The 24698-nt window shown below is 46.3% G+C and overlaps 1 protein-coding gene across 1 annotated transcript in view; it reads right to left on the minus strand.

Moving 5' to 3' along the window:
- Positions 1–24698, minus strand: part of CILK1 (ciliogenesis associated kinase 1) — a 30992-nt gene that overhangs the window by 3655 nt on the left and 2639 nt on the right. The window contains exons 2-12 of the mRNA XM_064476581.1: positions 23710–23764; positions 19388–19509; positions 18352–18431; positions 13384–13516; positions 11864–12035; positions 9741–9908; positions 7089–7400; positions 5381–5571; positions 5129–5277; positions 3911–4039; positions 862–984 (exon numbers count right to left, since the gene is read on the minus strand). Of these exons, the coding sequence (XP_064332651.1) occupies positions 862–984; positions 3911–4039; positions 5129–5277; positions 5381–5571; positions 7089–7400; positions 9741–9908; positions 11864–12035; positions 13384–13516; positions 18352–18431; positions 19388–19509; positions 23710–23764 (1634 nt within the window). The remainder of the gene's footprint in view (positions 1–861; positions 985–3910; positions 4040–5128; positions 5278–5380; positions 5572–7088; positions 7401–9740; positions 9909–11863; positions 12036–13383; positions 13517–18351; positions 18432–19387; positions 19510–23709; positions 23765–24698) is intronic.

Below are 24698 nucleotides of genomic sequence, written 5' to 3' on the forward strand. Positions count from 1 at the left end.
ATAAGGGATCCACGAAAACAGAGTGCAGATAAGAGCATCGAGGTGACAAAGATGTTAGAAAAAGAGTTTCGAGAGGAGCCTCTTCCTCAGTCCTCTCTCCCAGATAAGGACAACCCGATGGTATGGCATGGCGGTCAGGCCAGAAATACTGCTGTCATGCCTGACCCCTCTCTTTTTCTCAGATCCAACTTTGCAATTTGTTAGCAAATCCTACTGACTCTACCTTCCAGATCTACCCAGAACCTGGCCTGGGGCAACTATGACCACTGGCCCAGACCCAGCTTTGGGTCTCCCTGCTGCCACCCCTGTTAACCCTGTCAGTCCAGTGACAACAGGGCTTGACTGAGCCTGGAAGGCAGTTGGATCCCCTCCCTTCCCAGCTCATAACCCTCCAGGGGCTCCCACGTGGCTCAGAGTCAAGGATGACACACTTACAGTGGCTTGTGGAGCCTACAATCCCCCTCTGACCTCCTCTTCCTGCTCCCCTCCCCTTGTTCAGGCCACACCTGCACTCCACCTCCCTGCTGTTCCTTGTATCTCCCAGGCTCTTCCTGCCTGAGGCCCGGGCACTAAGAGCCTGCATTACACGGCTTGCTCACTCCCCTCCCACAGATCTTTACTTGCCGGCTCCTCTGCAGTGAGGCCGCCCTATCTAAAGGTGCTTGTGCACCCCCCTCCTCCAGCCCCACACTCCCTACTTCCTTCCTGCTTTATTTTTCTCCTTAGCACTTTGGAGCATCTTATTTGCTTTACTTATTGTCTGTAGAAGACAGGGGAGTTTATCTCCTGCACTCGTGGACCCCAGGACTTCCAGGCCTGGCATAAAGCAGCTGTTCATGAATAATCCGAAATAGAACTCACCAGGGGAAGGGTCGGGAATAGGGGCCAAGTGGACCCTCTGCATCGCAGAACCGATTTCTTTTTTCAGAAAGGAAGGGATATAGTTTCCAGCCAATCCACTAGAACTCGTTGAGCAGGAACCAACTGATTTGAGAAAGGAAAAGCTTGTTATAAGACGTGCACAGGACAGCAACAGGGTAAAGGACAGTGGAGCAGGACAGCAGAGGATCAGGCTTTTACTTTTAGGGAGAAAACAATTATAAAGAAAACAGTGACTTCTGAGCAGAGCATCCCACACCACACTGTTGGGAAGACTGGGGGACAGGGCAGGGGGTGCTGCCCCTGTGGTCTGTACCCATATGGAGCCTGGTGCGTTGGTTTGTTAAAAAAAAAATGGGGGGAGGGATTTGGAATTTTCTTTCTCTTTGGGATAATAGATTTAACATGTTCTGGAATTTTCTTTTTTCCACTCCACAATATAGAATAGTTAGCTTTTCATATCAGTTTACACAAATTCTAGGCTATGGCTGAACCATAACTCACTTAACCATTCTCTTACTGATCAGCATACAGGTTAGGTTAATTATTTTGGTATTATAAGTAATTCTACAGGAAATATTCTTGTCCATATCAGAAAAACTAACCATTATTAAGCTATATTAAATACATCCACTTTTCATGTCATTTCCATCTTAAGAGTGTTTTTTTGGGGGGGAAGTTAGGTTTATTTATATATTTATTTAATTTATTTAATGGAAGTACTAGGGATCGAACCCAGGACCTCAAGCAGGCTAAGCACGTGCTCTACCACTGAGCTGTACCCTCCCCCCAACCCCTTAGGAGTGTTTTAAGGGCAGGACCTGTAATGAACACATTAGTATTCTAGGCAGTTAATGGAAAGCCTTACATACAGCAAGTAATCAACACATTGGATGGCTGAATTAATATCTATAATGAGTCTAATTATTAAGGCTTAAAGGTACACATGGAATAATGAAGAATCTTATACCAACGGAAGTTATATTTGTTAGGAAGAGTCTATGAGGAGCAGAGTTGCTCCATGTCTTCACAACACAGAACGTTCTTGGCAACTGCTTAATAAGGCAGAGTGAGAAAAACGGCCTGGACCTGGCATGGGAGGCGTTGGGTTGGTCAGCTGGAGCACATTTTGCAATGTTGGTGAATAGATAGAGAAGAAAAATGGGACGAGAACTGGAAGGAAATCACAACAGGAAAAAAATAGTCAAGAAACACAAGAAAAGACGCTCAGCCTCATTTGCCACCAGGACTTGTGAGTTTACGCCCCAGTTAGACACCACTGCACACCCTCAGATTAGCACACACTTGCGATCTTAGCTGTACCCAGAGGAACCAGGGACGCATCACGACTCCCACAGCCTGCTGGGCAGCAATGTGGCAATGTCTGTGAAGTCGAAGGTGAGCACATGCTTTAACCTCACCGGCTTCCGTCACACCCAGAGCCACCTCACTCGTGCACAGCAACCGGGGACATCAATGTTCACTTCAGTGCTCTAACTGCGAAAACTGTCACCAACTCACACGTTTGTCAAGAAGAGAAGGGCTGAATCAATTCTGTTCCAAGCGTCCATCAACAGACCAATGGATAAGTTGTGATACATATATATCTCACATTCCATTGCACACATAGGCATACAGTGGAATATTACTCAGCCATAAAAAAGAATGAAATCTTGCCATTTGCAGCAACATGGATGGACCTGAAGGGTATTATGCTTAGTGAAATAAGCCAGATAGAGAAAGACAAATTCTGTATATCACTTACATGTAGAATCTAAACAAATACAACAAACTAGTGACTATAACAAAAAAGAAGCAGATACAGAGAACAAACTAGTGGTTACCGGTGGTGGGGGGGTGCAAAACAGGAGTAGGGGAGTAAGAAGTTCAAACTATTAGCTATAAAATAAGCCAGAAGGATATATTGTACAACATGGGGAATATAGCCAATATTTTACAATAACTATAAATGGAGTATAATCTTTAAAAATTGTGAATCACTATACTGTATCCCTGTAACTTACAGTGTACAGCAACTATACTTCAATTTAAAAAATTGTGTCCTAGTATAAATAAAATCACACATTGTATCATACACACATATACTGTATCTACCCTACTATACATAGTGTGATATATATTCTATGTATGTATAATTGCTACATACATAATGTAATCATTAAAATGAATGAAGTGGAGCAGGATTATATGCATATAAATCTGAAAACATGGAAAGCCATACTATGTATTTTTTTGGTATATATATATATATATATATATATATATTTAAAAGCATGGAAATAATAAACACCTAAATCAGGGAGTGTCCAGGGTCAGGGAGAGGAAGAGGAAGAGAGAAAGGGAGGGAAGGCTGAGGCACTGGGCTTCGTGTGTGTTTATAGAGTCTGACTTTATAAGCTGGGTGGTAGGTACATGGATGTTGGTATATTCGTTCTTTTTTGTATTTCTCAGAATGAATGAACACATGATGGACAAAGCAAGGGGAAGAGCAACCCAGATGTTTCCTTGGCACGCAGAAGAGGAGGCAGCCCACAGCGGGGGCTGCCCGTGCAGGGGGAGCAGGTGCACTGGGAACCGGGTCCATCAGCCTGGAGGACTTCTGAAATTCATCCACCCAAAAAGAGTGGAAAGGGCCTTCCAAACCATCCACCTTCCAACCAGAAGGGGTTCTGATGCCCTGGGCTAAGTCAGAGCAAGGCAGACCCCATGGAGAGTGACTTCTGGAGGTCTCCCACCACGGAGCAGGGCTTCAGAAGTCAGACTTGGTAAGGCTTTTTCCCTGGAGCCAGGGAAGACTTCACTCTCCTCCCCAGCTTTTCTTGAAGGCGGAGCCAGAGGGAGCTGGCTAGGTCCGCAGGGCCTGCTGCCAAGAGAGAGGGGCAAAGGCCTGGAAAAGGGGCCCAGGGTTTTCACACCAGGGAGGCCCTCGTGGTGACCCTGGTCTCTCTGTACCCACTCTGCCGCATCCAATCTGCTTCTTGTCATTCAGGGGTTAATAACCAGGACTCACCTGAATTTATTTTGCTGATCACTGATACTGTCCCTGAAGATTTTCCAGACAAACCAGAACTGGACCATGGATTCGATGGAATAAAATCCTTGCCTGGATTTGGGAGTATGCCATTTCTTATATTTATTCCTGATTGGGAAGAAATGTTTTTAGGACGCAAAATTCATAGGGTAATCTTGCACCACAAGTCACAGATGAAATGAACCCAGAACCCAATTTGTGAAGGTTCCCCTGGCGGGGGAGGGGATAGCTCAGTGGTGTCACTCCTCCAGGCACAGCCCTTCAAGAACTTCCTATTGCTCATGAATTAAAATGCAGATTTCTTACAAGACCCCAAAGACGCCTCATGCTTCACACCACATCACCATCTCCGACTGCGCTCGGGCCATGCTGGCCTCTCACGAGCCAAGCCCTTTCCTGCCCCCAGGGCCTTTGCACTGGCCGTCTCTTCTGCCCGGCGTGCTCTATCTGAGGCTCTCTCCACCTGGAGTTCCTTCCCAGTCTCCAGGGCCTTCCCTCACTGCTCTGTCTAAAGCAGTGCCCCACCCCCTCCATTCCATCACCCTTAATGCCACTTGTCACCATCTGTAACTACTGTGTGTCCATTTACTGAGGTCTGTCTCCACCATTAGACAACTCAGGGGTGGGGATACTGCCCACAGGCTACTGGCTAATGTCACTGCATTGACTGTGATGTAAATAGAGGGCCCTGGCGTTGGGCAACGTAGTGGCCCCTCTAAGCTATTTTCTTTGCCCTATTCCCGGCACTGAGACCGGAAGATGCTCTTACTTACTGATGGAGTGACTCTGAACAGACGGCTGATGCTGTAAGTTTGAAATACGGAGAATTCGGAGAGAGGCCTGGGCCCCCTCCAACTACAGCGTTTACACCTAAGCCCTGGAGTCCAGCCACATGGGGTGACGAGGCTCCCACCTGGTTTCCTGAGAGCACACGGGGCTGACAGTTTTGGTGGAGAGACCCTGGGCCAGCTGCCTGGCTCTGATCGCTTCCTCCCTCCTCGGGGGCTGGACCCAATTTCCCCCACCAAATTTCTTATCTTCAGCAACTACACAGGACTGTGAAGCCTGGGCTTCAGCAAATATTTTGGAAGAGCAGCCCCAAGCACTTGCCGACTGAAACAGAATCTCTGTGAACACGTGACTCCAGGGACAGGATTTCTTGTCAGCGATCAGAGCAAAGGCAGGAATCTCTCTTACCGGGCAGGTACCGGGAGTGCCTTAGGTAGTGCTGCTTGGCCGCAGACCGCAGGGTGGGCGTGTCGCGCCTGGGATAGGACGTCTGGGTGGGGGCGCTACTCCCGGCGCCCCCGGACTCGGAGGGCTTCAGGTCCAGAACGCTCTCAAATCTGGATGGAGAGAGGGCGGCTCGTGTCAGCACGAGCTGAGATGCTCATCACACGGAAAGACAGCTCACAACCCCCAGACGGCGGCCCGGCAGCCCGCCCTTGCCTGCAGAGAGCCTCCTCGCTCTGTCTCTTCTTGTTTTTCAGGTCAATCCTGGTGAACGAGGGGCTGAAATCCGAGTCATCCAAGTCAGCCCAGTCATCGGAATCCTTTGTCGACCTGGAAACGAGACCCCACCTCCTCCTACTCTTTGGCTTTATCTCACCATTTTTGTGCTCCAGGCTGGTGAGAATTTTCTGTGTAGACAAAAAGGGGAGGGGGGAGCAATACTTGGCATGAAGGGAGCTCACCCACGAGTAACCCTCATTGTGAACTTTCTCGGTTATGAAAAGGAGGGTCCTGGGGCGTATCGCTCCCCAGTAGGTGCTGATTGTCAGGAACGGTGACCGTGGGAAACACCGTCCCATGCCTGTCTCTCTCTCATCCTGCACAGATTACAGCAGCTGTCAGCCCGTGGAGACACTAAACTGTGAAACATAAGGGCTTGAAAAAAGAGACTTAAAGGTACTTCTTGCGCACGAGGATGGCTGGATTCTCACTCAGGACTCGTCTCTGACAGTGAGTGTGACTTACACTGTCCTAAACAGAATATGAGAGAGTACAGCTAAGGTGTTGGTCACCTTCTCTTTTACAGAAAATGATGCAAATAATGCCTTCTTGCCTCCTCAGTTGCCCTGGAGAGGATTTCACTACAGAATTAGCTACGGTGAGAAATTTCCAAACCCAGGTGGGCGAGGGTCGAGTGGACACAGTCTGGAGACACCACCCCAGAATCTCCGGCACTCACTGACTGAATACTGATCGAAAGAAAAGGTTTTACTTTTGCATAAAGGTGTTAGAAAATCATACCCTCAGACAGCATCACGGGGCTAATGGTAACCAGATTCCCTTCCCAGATGATTTTATTGAATGCAACACTCACTGTTTCCTTGTGAACAGCAAGAGAAGGAGCTGGACTCAATCAACAGCCTGGCACTAACAGCGTCAATTAGGGGGAGGGTAGAGCTCAGTGGCAGAGCGCATGCTTAGCATGCATGAGGTCCTGGGTTCAATCCCTGGTACCTCAGTTAAAAAAATTAATTAAAAATATATCTAATTACCTCCCCCCACCAAAAATACACAGCACCAATTGATGGCACTGATGGAAATAATGATCTACAAACAGTGGGGCGCTGGATGATTTTCAGACTATCTTCACAAGCAGAGGGACCTTTGATTCCCACAAATAGCCCCACCTGGTGGGCAAGACAGGCATCGGGATGAGGGCATGGGGTCCACAAAGATGAATATTAACAGGGACTAGACATTTAGCAAGTTCTAGCTGGGTGCTGGGTACTGTTCTAAAATCTTTCAAGCCTGAACTCATTTAGTCCTCAAAAGAACTGTATCCGGCAGGTACTTTCATTCCCACCCCTGTTTCACTGATGTGGAAGCGAGGAACAGAGAGGCCAGGTACCCTGCACAGCGCCATCGTGCTGTGAAGCCACATAGCCGAGACAGGGACCCTGGTGCCCTGGCTGCCGCGTCCAGCCCTCGGCCGACCCCCACAAGTGGCACTGTAATTCACAGGCAGCGTTAGAACTTGACCTTTAACTCCAAAGCCAAAGCTCTTTGCACAATTCCACGAGACTGCAAAGACAGAGCTACTATAGTTAGCCATGATCTGCTGAAAAAGAAACTATTTCATGCCATAGGTAGGCTCAGAAGAGGAACAGGCCAGACGCAAGGCTCCCTAGCAGCTCTTCCTGCTTACTGCCTGAGGATGCTTGGTGTGGAGGGGTGGCAAGTGCAGAGGGCTGGGCTTGTCCTCCGGAGGGTGGTCTGTCCTGGCAGCCTCGGCTTTGTAGGAGTACAGGAGATGCTGAGGGGGCTGGCTGGCTTGATGCTGTCTCGACGAAATCCGTGCGTGTGGCTTGGTTGGGGGCTGGGCGGGAGGGACCGGCTTTATGTGGGGCGGTGGGCCTGCCTTTTCCAGGATGTCCTTCTGTGGTTTTCCTGAATCCTGAAGGCTCTGTGTGGTGCTGCCCAGGGGGTGCCCAATCTGGAAGTAAGGATATCGAAGTGCCTGGAATGACACACAGTGCTGCTTTAGGAGAAGAATCTGGCCAGAGAGGGTGACACCATTCAGGGTCACTGGCTGGATTTCATGTAGCCAGTTTACCATAGTTGCTTAGCCCAAACCAACTACAAAACCACATCCTGAATCTGTAACACCCCTTGTGATTTTCTTTCTAAAATAGTGTAAAATGTGCGGACTGGTTGCAACACTAAAATTATTTGCATAAAGCAGCCAGGTTCACTGCTATTCCCTTGGCTACTTCTGCAAAGATCCTGGCCTTGTGACTCATTTGCTATGTGTCTTAAATGTAATAGTTCACCATTCCAAGCCCATTTCTTCACTCCATAGAAAGGAAGAAAATAATATGAAATGGAGAGAACCAAATACAATGATCCAGGAGGACTCTGAAGAATCAAATATAAAATAAGCAGGTACAGATGATAAACAACAAGGATTTACTGTAGAGCACAGGGAACTATGTTCAGTGTCTTGTCATAACCTATAATGGAAAAGAATTGGAAAAAATATGTAAAACTGAATCACTTTGCTGCTCATCTGAATTTAACACAGTACTGTAAATCAACTATAGTTCAATAAAAAATAAAATAAAATTAGCAGGCATAGATGCTTTAACACCAGAAATGCCAAGAGGGTAATGTATGCTATAGTTAAACCTTGCCCATCAAGATAGCCTAGTTTTCTGGATAGCCGACAGATAAATCTGGAAGTGCTGGGGTTTGCAATTCTTTCTGAAATATTCCTAGTCTTTTTAAGTGGAAGTCACTGAACATAACAGAACCGTCCTTAATGACTCTGGGACATAGCTATAAACATCTGTGATAATGATACTATCGTACAGGTTTTGGACCCTGGCATCTAACTTGGGAAGTCTTCTCTGTCCTCCCAGGTATTTTTACAAAGTATCAACTGAATTGGGGGTACTTTTGTTTTTTAGCTTTTCTGATCCTATTCTTAAAAGTACACATTCCTCCCTTGGTTCCTCCTTACAGAATCTTTTTCTTGTACTCTCTAGTGTGTATCTTTTAAAAAACTGGGTTTATCAGAATGCTTCCCTCCTGCCCTGAAAACATGTGTGAATTTCATCACCAGAAGCACATTTCTGAGCGCTTTCCAAGCTTCTTGAGCCATCTGGAGTCTTCTGGTACCAAAGCAGGGTTCCTTCTTCCTTGAGCCAGTGGAAAGCTGCTTTTCTCCCATTCCTTAATCCCCTCAACTGCCATCTCTCGGCTCTCACAAATTCCAACACCACATCGGCACTGTCTTCCAGCATCTTCGTCACATTTGCTTAGCTTAATTGTTGACTCTGCTTAGAACTGGTCACCTTTTTGATTCTCTGAGCAACGGGACTGTCATTGAAACAAGTTGAGAAGGGACCGGATACGACTAACACAAAAAGAGGCCTGGGAGTGGTTGAAGCCCACAGCACTACACGCCTCTTTTGGGTTCACTTTATAATCTAAGTCACAGTGGCTTGGCGGGGGGGCAGTTGGGAAAACAGGAGGCAGGGAATTGGAAGGTGTGCCATCCACATGTAGGAACGGCAGTTGGGTACCTACCTGTACTAGTTCCTGGCGGAGTGATTAAGGCAAATTGCTCACACTTTCTGAGAGGCAGCGTTTGCATTTAGAGAATGAAAACAGTAACACCTATCTCATGGAGCCTTCACGGGGTTAAAATCACATGAAAACATACTAAAGCATCTGCAAACTGTAAAGTGCGGTAACACGTTAATTACAGTTATTCTATCCTAGCTCTCTCTTTGTCATCTGTAAAATGAGGGATTTGGATCTTATAAGATATATGCAAACTCTCTTTCAGCAACCAGTACTGCCTTATAAACAAACTGCTATGTAATCTTAACTCAGAGAGAATATATTTGAAAATGTTCTCCAAAGGTAGGTGGATATAATCTGTTTATTTTCATTTCCTCATATATGGTGATGCATCACATGAATTGTAGTGCTATTTTCCAAGCAACTGTATTGTTTAAATCTTAAGAGAGCTTCAAACTGTTTTAAGTTCTTATATAGTTTTTAAAGAACATTATAGAAGAGTAGGGTATAGCTCAGTGGTAGAGTGTGTGCTTAGCATGCAGGAGGTCCTGGGTTCAATCCCCAGTACCTCCATTAATAAATACATCAATCTAATTACCTTCCCCCCAACCATCACCAAAAAAAGGACCTTACATAGTTCACCACTAGTGGTATTCAATCCTATTTTTCACTCATAATACCAAATAAAATACTTCCCATGAGATTTATAGGAATTATTCACAATTAGACATGAACTTCACAAGAAATGCATCAGGAAAAAATGGAGGGAAACCTGACTAGCTGTCGGCCGTTTCTTGGGATCCCACTGAAGCATGTCTCTCAGGAGCTGAACTGCTTCACTGCTGGCATTTGGAATCAGGGTCTTCAAGTTATTGGGGACACACTGGGGCCAGCGGAAGTTCATAGCAGTTGAAAGTTGGTAGCCTTCAGGCCAGTCCGTCTGAAAGAAGGAAAAGGAGGGAAACCTTACTCAGCCAGTCGCTGTGATAGGACTTGATATTCTGGCCTGCATGTGTATAAAGGAAAAGTGATCTGTCATTACCACGCCCACGTTCAAGACGGTGGTGCTCTGGGTGCTGAAACACAGAGGATGCTAATGGAGAGACACAAAGGACAGGAAGGCTGGGGATAGTGGGAAAGACCCTGTATTTACCACTAACTCGTTTTTAACTTTCACACAAGACGGTTCAGCTCTTGAGATTTGAAGGCTGAACCAAATTAGCATTTTCCCCACTGCATTCCACGAGACAGAGGTTTTAGAAACTGTAATGAGATATCTGGGGAGCGAGGAATACAGCAAAACATCTTGTTCTTGGTCAGATTAATTTGAGAAATCCTACATATTACTAGATCCCCATCTTGATGATTCAGAGTCTACATGCTGAGAAACCCAGCAGTCAAGACAGCTGCTCCATCTCAAGCCCTCCTCTTTTCCATGCATCAGAACTACGGGACTCAGCACTGGAATGAAGGGCAGAAGATGCAGCACAAGCAGTCCTCAAGGCCCCTTTTAGTTCCAACTGCTCTTTCACAAGACACATTCCGATGTCATCGCTTTTTATTTTTTTTTAAAGGGAAGTGTCAGAATGTATAGCTGGTATCATTCATTCACTTACTCACTGAGTGCCTCCTATATGCTTAGTCCTGTCAGGCATCTGAAAAGTAATCCAATATCAATCCTGCCTTTAAAGATACGACTGTCCAAAGGAGAAGATAAGACACTTATTTAAAAAACACAATAATAAGAATAAAAAGTGAAGGGAGGGTATAACTCAGCGGTAGACTGCATGCTTAGCATGCATGAGGTCCTGGGCTCAATCCCCAGTACTGCCATTAAAAATTAACAAAAATTTTTAAAAACCTAATTAACTACCCCCCCTCCAAACACACAAACAAACAAAAAGTAGTAAGAGTCACAAGAGAGGTAGAGTCACAGTTATCCAAAAGTAGGAGAGATTCCAGCAGAAGAGTCTGGAAATCTTAAAGAGGTGGCATTAATGTTTCTTTCAAATAATTAAAAAAAATTTTTTTTTGAGAGTCTGGTTTGTACCAGCAATAGTGCTAGGACCTGGAAAATAAACGCACAGTAACAGAAGGCAAATCCTTTCCCTGAGTGAGCGGACGGTCCGGGAACAGATAGGCACACAGATGATACATAAGTAACACAGAGCGCAGCTGCAGACGGAGAGACCAGAGGAACAGGGAGGAGGAGGATGCCGAGGGTCTTGGAAGAAGACGGGGGAGATGCCAGGGCACCGAGACGGGTGCAGGCACCGAGTTGGGGGTGAGGAACGAGAGTTAGGGGGCGGGGCGGGGGGAGGCAGAGAATATTTTTAGAGGGGAGGACAGCTCCAGAGCTGTTCTTTAGAGGGATAAATCTGGCCGCAGACTGGAAGAAAAGCTGGAGGGAAAAGTCTTGAAGGCAGAAAGGCACCAGCGGGGCGATCACGGCGGCAGTCAGAGATACTGGGCGGAGATGGTCCACCGGATCCATGAGCCTTCAAAGGAGGCTGGTTGCGGGGTAAATCATGAGCGGTCTGGGTCAGATGTGCTGAGTTTGAGGTGGTGGCGAGGGGGCCAGGGGAAAATCCCGGAGACGGGTGTAAATTTGTGAACGGAGTTACGAAGAGGGGTCGCATTTAGGAGGCTTCTGCCTGGATAAGAGTTGTAGGCACGAGAAAAGAGATGCTCTGCCAGGGAGGTGAGGGGACGTGGAGAGAAAAGCAGGGGGAGCCCGGACCCCTGGAAGTCTTCCACCGCAGAGGAGAAGGGGCGGAGGCGGAGGGTTACCCGGGACGAGGACGGTCCCAGAACTAGCCGTGCTGCCCGGGCTGGGACACGGGGACCACGAGAAGCTGCCGCGGTGGCCCACAGGCCCTCGTCCCACGTCATTACCTTTTTCGGAGTCCCCAGCACTTGGCAGATTTTGAAGATCGTGTCGATCTCACTGGCCCCGGGGAAGAGCGGCCGGAGGGTGTACACCTCTGCCATGATGCAGCCCACCGCCCAGATGTCGATGGGGGAGCTGTAGTTGGTGGACCTCAGGAGCACCTCCGGGGCCCTGTACCTGGGGCGCAAAGGAGAGACGTGCTAGTGCCAGGGACGCCGCCCAGAAGCAAACTAAATACAGTCAACCCTCCGGGCGAGGGTTTCTGTATTTCCGTCTTCTGTCTAGTTCAGGGCGGTGCACGGATAACGCCCTGCCTCTCTGCTTCCCGGGGTTTTCTGTCCAGCATTTCTCCACCGGCCTCTTCTCTACAGCATCTTGGAGAAACACAGACAGTGAGAGAGGGCAGGAAGAGAGACAGCGAGACAGGAGGGAAAGGGAGCGAGAGAGAACCCAGAACTGGTCCTCTGTAGGCTCTTCTTGGTCATGGCCAACCGCTCAAATCAGACTCGTAGCATCTGAACATTTTAACAGCATCAGTTCGCTGGTTTTCAGACAAGGTTATTTGGACAATCTTTTACACGACTCTTTTAGCAAAGGTCTTCTGGAAGCTTCTAAATATGTAATATTATTTAGATTATGGAAACGTGCAATGCACTTCCTTTTAAAATGATTTACAACACAAACTTTGATGTGTTTGTTTATTTTTAATTTATTTTTTTAAATGGAGGTACTGGGGTTGAGCCCAGGACCTTGTGCATGCTAAGCATGTGCTCTACCACTGAGCTATACCCTCCAAATTTTTGTTGTTTCTTTTGGGGTGGAGGGAGTTTAGGTTTGTTTGTTTGTTTTTTTATGGAGGTACTAGGGATTGAACTGGGGACCTTATGCATGCTAGGCATGCTTTCTACCACTGGGCTGCACCCTCAACCCCAGGCCCTCTTGCATGCTAAGCCTGCACTCCACGGCTGAGCTACACTCACTCCAACACAAGCTTTTAAAGCCTGTATGGGGGTGGGGAACAGCTCGGTGGTCTAGCGGGGGCTTAGCATGCACGAGGTCCTGGGTTCAGTCCCCAGTACCTCCATTAAAAAACAAAACTAAACTAAACTAATTACCCCCTCCCCACAAGAAAATAAATAAAACATAAAATTCTTTTAAAAATTAAAAAAATCAAAATATAATTAGAAAAAAAAGCTTGTACAATGCCACCATCCCTGCATATATGTTTCAAACTGTGCTCTTCCTCATAGTGAGAACTTAGTATTTCTGACATTGATATTACCCTCAGTATAACCATATGGTCTTTAAAAATAAGAAATGCAAATATTAATACTATCCTTAATACTATGATATTTTAAAAATTTTTATTGAAGTGTAGTTGATTTACAATGTTCGTTTCAGGTGTACAGCAGTGATTGAGTTATACATAATATGTACATATATATTTTCTTTTCAGGTTCTTTTCCTATAATGGTATGTTTTTAAAGAAGTGCGATTAAATAATTTTGAGGAGGATGGGACTCACCATCTGGTAGACACATAGTCTGTGTATGGAGGTCTTGAGCGGATTTCTCGGGCCAATCCAAAGTCTGCGATTTTCACAAGCTCAGGTCCCATACAGAGGAGGTTCTCCGGCTTTAAGTCCCGATGGAAGAAGCCTGTGGAGGTAGGGGAGAAGGAATCCAGAGGTGAGATCGCGTCTGCATTACTCTTTGCGGCTGTAGGGCGTGACAGCAGTGATCTGCAAAGTAGTATGGTGTGACACTGAAGCCTCCAAAGATGTCAGCTGTTCCTCCGCAACCTCTGTGCTGAAGTGCTCAAGTCTACACCTGCTGCACCTGCTCCAGACCCACATCTGATGGGATGGCAGCTGATGTCACTGTCACCCCCACGTCGACCTGTCCCAAACCCCTCTTCGCCTCTCCCAAATCATCTCCTCTTCTTGCAGCTTTGTACTTCCACAGAGGAAGTGTGCATCCATGAAATGAGAGCAAAGATTCTGGTTCCCCATATATCCCACCAAGCAGCTTTCCTTCCTATGGATCATACTTTAGGCCCAAAATAAACTGCCAGATGGAAAATGGCAAGGAAAAAAGTTTAACTGCAAACAGAATCTTTTTTTGTTTAAATGGAGGTACTGGGGATTGAACCCATGGATGCACGCATGCTAAGCATGCACTCCACTACTGAGTTACACCCTCCCCTGCAAACAGACACTTAAAAACGACTGATGAAAACTGTATTTGTCAGTTGACATAGGTCGTCTGGAATGCTGTATAAGCCTTTATAACTGGGAAGCATTTGTGACTCTGTCTTTAGCATATCCAGCCCTCTGTTCTTTTTATCACCAAATAATAGCAATAATTATGATCATCAGCCATATACCCAAGAGTTCTGTTCCTTGGCAACGAAAAGACCCTCTTGTCATGTCCACTTACTTTTCATCTCCATTTTAACAAAGCATCACTATTTCATTGCTATGAGAGGCAATGCTGCCTCGTGGTAAAGCTTGCAGACCGAGAAGGTTGCCTGATTTCAAATCCCAATTCTGTTCATTGGCTGGCAAATCACTTAACCTCTCTGTGCTTTCCTCATCTGTAAAACAGGGGAATAACAGCATCTACCTCGTGGGGATGTTTTGCAGGATTCAGTGTGTTAATATTTGTAGAGCTCTGAGTGCAGGACTTGGGACAACGGCACCTCGCAAGAGCTTGTTGTGAGCAATGCAAATCCTCTCATTTTATCTCCCTGACAACCTGCTTGGGGCAGGGAGCAGGGAGGGGCAGGCAGACAGGGTTCCATTTTTTGCAGATAAGAACTAAGGCTTACAAGGCTGGTGACATGTCCCACCACCTGTGGGAGGGGGCGCTAGGTTCCGACCCGATTCCTGGCTGGGTACGTGTGCAGGGCTTGTCGCAGTGAACCCACTTTTTCCCATGCACTTGGGATTCCCAGTGGAAACCCTCATCACTGGGTCATTCAGCAGTCATGCAACAGCCCCGTGCTGCTGACACAGAATCTTCCTGTTCGAAACTGTTTGGCTTTCAGAATACAGGAACAGACCTTCAATTCAATTCCAGGGTCCCCCATGCCAGTGCAATCAGAGGGATTTCCTCTTTCATCCTGGCAGAAAATGTGTTGTGCTTGCTTTTTTATTACCAACCCCTGGGCAAGAAAAACCTCAAACCACAGAGAAGGCTTTCTCCCCTCCACCACATCCTGTTCACGAGGAATCTGATATGAATGTATGGAAATAACCAGAGACGACTTCAACATGGTAAATTTCTGTAGCCCACCTTCCTGCTAGGGAAGGTATGGTTTCACAGACATCACTGAACTTGAGCCTACGGAGCTTTTTATCAAGGCCATGAGGACAGCCACACACAGAAAGGCCAAGGGCTGACTCAAGGTCAGGCACAGCAAGACAGCGGTGAAACAGCCACATCTTGGGGCAAAACACTGTCCTCCGAGCCACCGAAGGCATTTCAGACATCCTGCATGGAGATCTGTTAGGGCAGGGCAAGGATGAAACCGGTTTGCGTCCATTATTTAATTCCTGCAAAGTACACATGTGTGGGCCTTGCTCAGTCTGCCCAGGTGGAGCTGTGTTTTCACTCCCTGGGGGGAAAGGAGTCACTGACATGAACTACGGCCATAGCAACAACCCGCAGCGCTGCTCTGCCCTCCCAAAGGATTCCACTCCCAGGGACACGAGGTACCTTGGCACGGCGAGAACCAGCTAACAGGGAAGAGCCTGAAGCTCACAAGACGAAGCTGTGATGTGCTTTCGATGATTTTTTTTCCATTACTGGAGGAAAGGGACCCTACAAAGCTCCAGAGTTAAGTCAACACTGTCTAAAACCATGCAAGAGTTTTCAAAAATCATTTATCAATGAAAAGGAGGTAGGACCTGCCCAATGAACACCCACCCCACCTCCAATTACTGTCACACTTTCTTCATCTCTTGTTCTCTGTTCTCTTTAAGAGAGAGGTTTTTCTAGTGAAGCGTGGCAAAGGGGCACAGATACCTGAGCTAATCTCCACTCTGCCACGCTCATGCCATGGGGCCTCGGGCGGGTCTTTAAACCTCTCTGAACCTCAGTCTCCTCTTCTTTGAAAGGAATAGATGCCATCTACCCTCCCTACTCAGGAAGTTGGCAAGGAAATAAATAAGGTAACAGGTGAAACGTTATCAAGCTCAGACTAGAACTGGCACTTAGCTGGGGGGAGGACGTCAGCAAGAATCTCCGGGCAAAGCATGGTGCTGGGGTCGTAAGAGCAAAGCAGGTCTGACCTTGTCCGGAAACGGTGCCTTCTCTGTGCCCTTTCCACACACCACCTGAGTGTGTAAGGCGTGCAAGGGAGACTGACAGTGCAGAGCTCCAAAGAGCTGTTTTGACACAGTAATTTATGGGTGCTCAATTACTAGACACAAGCGTGTATTGTGTGGGCATATTCATGTGCATTTGTGGGTGTTGTGGGGAGAGTGTATGTGTAGGTACATGTGCATGTGCAAGGGTGTGTGTGTGTGTGTGTGTGTGTGTGTGTTCATTTGATGGGTTTAGGCGGAGACCTGGATCAAAGGCTACAAGTTCTTTCCAGCAATAAATATTTGAGTCTCATGAAAAGCAACACAAAGAGAAAGAAAAGTCAACGCATGTTAACTTTCTCATAGGTCCACTGCTCCGTTTCCAGTACTGACTGAGGAGCCCAAGTCACTGAGACACTGACTGGTCCCTATTTGAAAACGTCTGGTTGGCCATTCTCTTTGGAGAATCCCTCTGATTCCTCACCATTTCTTCTTCCTGACCTCTCAGATCTAGTAAGTGATCTGTCTCCTCCTATTTGTCCCTAAGACACCAAACCAGCAGTTTTCAGCATTTTGCAAACTCACACCATCCCTTGGGAATTCTTGTGAATAGAGGCAAAAGTGCTTCTCCCACCCACGCCGGTGGAATCAGAGATACCTTTTACTGAAAACTTTTTACGAGAATTGGTTCACGGTCTTGCACATGACCTGCCAATTATTCAGCGCGTGCCCGAGGCTGCCAGTGTACAACCAGCCTCTGTCTGTTGGTGTTTCAGTTAGTCTCTAAGTGCGAGGGGCTGCTTAGGGGTCACAGAGCCAGCTGCGAAGGGTCCCAGACGTCCCACCCACTGGCTGCGGCACAATGTCTTCTCCCCTCACTGCCATGTTGTGTCAAATCTGAACTGACTGTATCATCAAAGGGCTTCCTCCCAGTCTCCTTACTGGATAATGAGACTCACCTGTTGGCGCAGTATTTGCAGCAGCCACGGTACCTTAGACTGGGAGCGAACGGATTTCTCCCCATGCAAGACTGGCCGCCTTGCCCATCTGTCTGTCTGTCAAAGCAACCTCAAATGGCCTCCTGAGGGGGACCCCTGCCTCCACCAGTGGACCTGTCCATTCCCAGGCTCTGCGTTTATGAGAAAGTAACGATCCAACCCCAGCTGGGTCGGCGTCCAGTTAGCAACAAAGACTAGCAATACCGCAGGACTTGCTGGAAATAGAACCTCAAAGGCATCGCTACTCAGTACCGTTCAAAAGCGCAGTCAAGAGGACTTCCTGAAGGGTATGTGACTGTTCATTCCTCTGGGTGCTCTAAATCCGTCCTTGGACTCACCAGACCATCCCTGCAGTGAATCATTCTGGGCCCCAGGAGGACCGTTTTCTCTGATCCTGTGATGTAACTGGTCTATGTTGAGGGAGATGACCTGAAACTATCCCATGTAACCTGTCACCGTGTTCACCATGAAGTCACGTTATGTAAGGGTCCACAAGAGAAACCTCTCTGGCATTAGTACCAAGAGCAATTCTGCTTTTCTTGGGCAGTTGAACTGCTTTTACTTCAGAGAAACTATGGAGATTGCAAATGGTCGTGTTTCACATTCTGCATTGTCTGACGGCAAACTCAGATTCAAATTTTCTACTTAAAAATATTTGCTGACGTGCCTTTTGTGGATCAACCTCACTCCTGGCTATAGCCATGCCTTGTTTTGCCTTTTTCTGTGCTTATTTTAAATTCATTTTGTTTTCTGGTGTTGCATAAATCTTGTTAGACAGCTTTGCACCTTTTTGAACAAGCTGTAATTGAAATACATTAGGAAAATGAGAAGCCACAGCAAAGCAGTGTTAGTTAGTGGATTAAATATCACATGCGAAGCTTTTCTGAATTCTAATTTTAGGTTTCTCATTCACACACCAGTTAAGGGTCAGGAATAATTCTTGGATCTAGAAATAACAAGCTTAATGTTAGTGCCTAAAGAATAAGAACATGTGGACATGATTTAAAAAAAAAAAAGAGGGAAATTCAGAACAAGCTACTTAAAATAACATACTCCAAAATCCACTGTCAGTCTCGCAACTGGTCAATTTCTGGGAGTCAATAACAAAAGGCACTGACAATTCCTGCATCTGCTACCTGGTGACATTTCGCTGCTATTCAAAAGCACAATAGTCCAATCCACCTACCGTGTTTGTGAATAAATGCAAGTCCTTGTAATATCTGATACATGATATTTCTTATAGCGGACTCAGGAAACAACTTATTTCTGTGTGGGGCAGAGGAAAACAAAGTTATAAATCGAGATTTACATATGAAAACAAATCCCTTGTTTTCATGTTCTTTTAGATATATAGTAAGAATTTAAGAAAACATTGGCCCCCATGCTAATTTGACCAGATCCTTTGATGATAAGGACCAAAGGAAAACAACCATTGAGCCATATGGGAGAGTGGACCTTATAAATACCAAATATATTCAGTTATGTCACAAAGAAGAAAAGACTAAACATTTAATAACAAACCAAAAAAAAAAATTCCCTCTAGTACATCATATAAAAAAAATCTTCTCTCTCCATAATATAAATTAAAACTTAAAAAAAAAACTGATGGGGAAAGTTTGGGGTCTTTCAGAGGTCTCATGAGATGCAGTGGGTACCTTTTCCCCACCGCTGGGCAAACCACACAGCTTCACTGCTGTTACTGACAGTGAAAATGGTATCTGTTCACCGAACTCGCTCAGAGGGATGCTGTGAATGACATTCATTTACCAACCAAAAAAGGGGCCCGGACAGTTCGACATGGTTCACTTTTAAAGTTAAAAATTACATGGTAGGAAAGTTCTTTATTAGTTTGTCTGTCTTCCCAGCATGCAAACTCTGAGCACCGCAGCAAGAAAGGCCCTGCAAGGGACTTGATGTTTCCAGTGAATGTCTCAGTAGGAACGAAGCTGCTACACCCCTCACTCGTGGTTGCCCCGCCCATACGTCCTGTGGGAAAGAGGGCCGCAGAGCATCTGTTAAACCCCGAGCCTGCTTAGGTGAGCAACCCACGGCTGCACTGACCACGCCGCTACCACCAGGCAGGAACGCGGGTGGGGCCCCGTGTCTTCTGGGCACCTTTAAACAGCAAAACCCAAGCAGCACGCCCGCGATAAACAAAAGCAGAAAGAAAACCTATCCCCTCTGAAACACTTATTTCTAAGCTCCTGAAGACCAAACCGTACCTTTCTTTAATGAGCTGGTAAAGATTTTCCTTCATGTACTCAAAGATGAAATAAAGATGATCGTTTTCCCTGATAACTTCTTTTAATTTGACAACATTGGCGTGGTTGAGCTTCTTTAAAGACTGAAAAGGAAGGAGCAAAACACAAAAAATTAGAGAAAGTCTGTGGCTGAAAAAAGAAGCAATCCCACATATACTTGGGAAGAAATACCGAATGCTAGAACCACTGAATGCCACAATTAGTTTTTATTGACAATTTCATAAATGGTATTTCTCTGAAGTTGATAGTGACTTTACATAGAAAAATGATTGCGATTCACTGATGAGAAGGTAAGGATGTGACCGTGACTGGAACTTCTGGCTACCCCCAGCACCAGGCAACGGGACAGGGCTATCTGAGGTGCACCCGCTCCAGATGACGGCATTCACGCCATGGACGTGGCCAGAGGGGGCTCCGCTGAGGTTTGATGGAGCTGGCATTGGAGAGGTGGAGAGGCAGCTGCTTGGAACTGAGACCACCAGCCAGCCGACTGCAGACGCTCAGAACAGGAAAAAACAAACACACACAATGTCTAAACATGAAAGTGTTCACAAGCGTCCAAATCTGGCAGGACGCTCAGTAACAACGCACCCAAGGGATCAGAGCTGGGGCGTGTGTAATACGGCCGAGTTACTTCAAGCAGCTGGGAGCAGGGAGGACATATGGTCAGTGAATGAGAACTGAGTAAGACTCTTCTGGAACCTCCTCCCAGAAAGACAAGTTTTTGCCAACTGCTTCTCTGGCAGGAAATTCTCAGCTGTTTTGGCCAATAGCCCAGATCCTTCCAGAATGACCCAACCGGGCTGATGACTTCTTCCAGCTGGTTGGATTTCTGCTTCTCCGTGAGCAGCAAACATTGCCTAACATGTAAGCATTCACCAGATTCTCATGGACCGCAGCCGTTTTTTTCTCCCTGCTTGCCTAAAACGCACCCTAAGTGATGGCTGAGGCGTGCAGTGGACGAGCAGCAGGATGAACAGGGAAAATTCACTCAGAGGAAAGTGAAGTCAGCTTTAAAACTTTTCAGGAAGAGAATTCTACAGCTTAATCTCAAACAAACAAACAAACAAACAAACAAGCCCAAGCAATCCAATCAAAAAATGGGCATAAGACCTAAACAGACATTTCTCCAAAGAAGACATCCAGGTGGCCAACAGGCACATGAAAAGATGCTCAATATCAGTAGTTATTAGAGAAATGCAAATCAAAACTACAATGAGGTATCACATCACACCGGTCAGAATGGCCATCATCAAAAAGTCTACAGATAACAAATGCTGGAGAGCGTGTGGAGAAAAGGGACCCTCCCACACCGCTGGTGGGAATGTAAATTGGTGCAGCCACGATGGAGAACAATATGGAGAGTCCTTAAAAAACTAAAAACAGACTTACCATATGATCCAGCAATCCCACTTCTGGGCATATATCTGAAGTAACCTCTAATTTGAAAAGATACATGCACCCCAGGGTTCATAGCAGCACTATATACAATAGCCAAGATATGGAAGTAACCACTGAAAGATGACTGGGCAAAGAAGACATGTTACAATTATACAATGGAATACTACTCAGCCGTAAGAAAAAATGAAATAACGCCATTTGCAGTAACAGGGATGGACCTACAGGTGATCTGCCGTCTTGCTTCTGAGTGAGGCTGATGGGCAAATTAAAGTCTGTATCAGTTTCACATAAAAGGAATTAATGATAAAAGAATTTTGTGGCGGACTTTATGTGACACAGTCTGGAGAGGTCTATTTCAGGAAAGAAGGCATCTTGGTCTGGCTTGGGAAAGGCTTCCAAGGAGAGGCAGAGGCAGGACAGTCATATCAGAGCAGAGGAGCAGAAGCAAATTATGCCCGGCTCTGCAGCGCACCCACGGACCGTCTATTAGGGGCAAACAGCCTGGCGGGGAAGAGAGGACATGGAGACAAAACACACGGAACGGAAGAACAGGATCGCGAGAAGAGCCAAGGGAGAGATGAGACACAGAACAGCAGAGATGTTTCAAGGAGCAGTCGCCAAACTCTGAGCGGTCGGTGAGAGCTGTGTTGACCTCAAGCAAACTGCTGAGTCTCTGGACCTCAGCTGTTCCCACCAGGAAACTCAAGGCACCATGACGTTCCTCACCAGGTGGTTGTGGGGATGGGATAAGATGGAGCAGGTAGAGGTGCGCCAGGCCCATCACAGCTGCGCAGTAAATGGTGGATGGCGTGTGAACAGCTGAGCGCTGGGGACACGAGATGTGTGGGAGGGGTCACAGCGGCCACGGCCACGAGCTGTGGTTTCTGGGTGAATGGTAATCAACAGAGGAGGGAGAAAATAGGGGCGCTGGGGTGGGGGGCACTCGTGCTTCAGGCACTGATGTCCACTAAGCAGCTGGCTACAGGGGGCCTGAAGCCAGGGTCGGCAAGCCCGTCCATCAGGGGACAGAGAGTAAATATTTTAGGCTTTCCAGGTCTGATGGTCCCTGATACTCCACTTTCCCAGTGTAGCGTGACATCAGCCACAGATCATTTGAAAACAAACAGGACAGGGCTGCATTCCAACCAAATTCTTTTACAAAAACTGGCATTGGGCTATTTGTCGACCCCTGGTCTAAATGCATAAGAAAGAGAAAAGATTTGATGGGGTTGCTGAAGCCAGGGGAACAAGTAAAACCACTCTGGAGGAGTCAGAGCAAAGGGAAAAACTGCTAAGAAAAGAATGTGAGAAATTATTGATATTTAAAGGGGGAGGGAGTGTATAGCTCAGTGGCAGAGCGCATGCCTGGCATGCACGAGGTCCTGGGTTCAATCCCCAGTCCCTCTATTAAATAAATAAATAAACCTAATTACCTCCTCCCAAAACAAAATAAAACTAAAAAAAAAAAAAAAAAAGGGGGTGAAACTACAGAACAAGGAGGTAGAAGAGGTGGGTAAAAGCAGTCACACAGACCCGGGAGAGGAGAGGAGGAAGTGGCCCACAGACCAGAAGACGTCCGAGAAAATGATGCCGGACTTGGCAGCTGGGGACTTGGAGGAGAGCAGCTTTGGTAGAGTTGCTGAGGTGAATGGAAATCAGTTGAGTGGAAAGTCAGTGGTGGGGGGAAGTGATGGCGGAGAGGGTGTTTGGAAGGTGAGGTCATGAGAGAGAAGAGGTGGGAGCTCCCGGGGAGAGAGGGCTGAGGCTGATTAGAAAGAACAGCAGGCACGTGGATGGACTGAAGGCAAAGGAAGGAGGAATTTGAAGATACGGGTAGGTTCATCATCACCAAATGTGTCCCAGGGGTTCATTGATGGATGAATGGATAAACAATATACAACATATCCTTACGACGGAGTGTTAATCAGCTTTAAAAAGGAAGGAAATCCTGCCACGTGCTACACCATGGATGAATCTTGAAGACATTATGCTCAGTGAAATAAGCCAGGCACAAAAAAGATAAATACTGTATGACTGCACTTACACGAGGTACCCACTTTAATCAAACTCATACAGACAGAATGTAGAGTGGTGGTGACCAGGGGCTGGAGGGAGGGGTTCGTGGGGAGTTGCTGCTTAATGGATATAGAGTTTCAGTCTTGCAAGATGACAAGAGTCCTGGAGATGGATAATGATGACGGGTGTACAACACTATGTATGCATTTAATACCACTGAATTGTACCATTTTTAGGGCGAAAATGCAATTCTAAGTTTATTTTGAGCCCTGTGGGCACTAGCACTAAACACCTTTAGGGTTATCCTGATAGTCTGGACTATTGCTCTGAACACCTACCTGGCAACCTGCCACTTCCCTTTGAGTTTTTAACCTTAATGCACAGGCATTGTGTGAGGAAAATGTGCAAATGAGCCTTCCCCGGAGATGACTGCAAAATGTGATTACTGCATGTATTCAGTTTCTGACTGGTATGACAATTTCCTAATACTGTTCAGTTTGCTGTGTAAACACAATTGTGCAAATCTGTTTAAAAAGGGTCAGAAAGGTAAATAGTACATGATGTGTATTTCATCACAATTTGAAAGGAAAGGGACATTAGTGAGAAACTGGTGAAAGCTGAATAAATCTGTGGTTTAGTTAATAGTCCTATTACCAAGGTTACAAAAAAAAAAAAATACATGCACTAGTGTAATTGCATAGCAATCCTCTCCTCTCCGCTATTAGCTGCTTTAGGTTATCTGCCTCCTTTTTCAGCATCAGTGAAACAATTCAAACAGAATGGCTATATTAACTATAAATCTAAGCATGTATAGTGCTATTTTAATTGACCATACGTAAATTATCCCCTCGTGTATTCATAAGTACCTTGACCTCCCGAAGGTTCATGCATTCCTCCCAGGAATAAAACTTTCTTTTCATTCTAAAAGAGAAGAAAGAAACAAACAGTATGCTTACTCCCAGTAACAGGCTAAACTCTATCTCTCAAAAATTGTTTTCATTCCAAACCTAATGAACAGTGCTTAAAGTTGGTTCCAACTTCCACCAAATATTACACTCTTCAAAACAACATGTATTTAAAAACCTGCCAGTGCAATCAGTCCTCCGGCACAAAATTTCCCAGCAGAGTGAGAACAGGGCCCTGTAAAGAGACCTGGACGGCTGCCTTGCTGTACCACTAATTGGCTAAGCTCGCCCTGGAGGCAAATCCCTCAGGCTTACTGCATCTAGACTAGAGCTGTCCAGACTTTCTGCATTGATGGAAATGTTCTGTGCTGTCCAGTATGGCAGCCACCAGACACGCACGGCTACTGAGCGCTTGGGTGCAACAGAGAAACTGAATTTTGAATTTAAATTTTATATTTAAATGATGTATGATTATTTGTCACCATGTCGGGCAGCACAGTGTGAGACCCTCCGGCGCAGGGGTTGGCAAACTCCCATGGGCCAACTCCACTCCGCCATCTGATTTTATACAGCCCGTGAAACAGGAATGCCACTTATATTTTTAAAACAGTTGGGGAAAACAAAGCAAAAGAAAAATAATATTTTGTGACACGTGAAAATGATCTGAAATTCAGTTTCCATGAATGAATGTTTTATTGGAAAACAATCACACTCACCTGTTTCTAGATGGTCTGTGGCTGCTTTCCCACCACAACAGCAGAGCGGCGTGGTGACAGAGACCACACAGCTCGCAAAGCCTAACCTAAAATATTTACTGTCTGGCCCTTTGCTGGAAAAGTTTGCCAACCTCTAGTCCAGAGGCGGAGGGGTAATCTGGCCAGAAATGTCAGTCAAGGTTCTCTCTTTCATGGCCCTTCAGGCATGTCACCTCATTTGAAACTCACGGCATC

The sequence above is a fragment of the Camelus dromedarius genome, chromosome 19 (assembly GCF_036321535.1).
Source record: "Camelus dromedarius isolate mCamDro1 chromosome 19, mCamDro1.pat, whole genome shotgun sequence".
NCBI lineage: Eukaryota > Metazoa > Chordata > Mammalia > Artiodactyla > Camelidae > Camelus > Camelus dromedarius.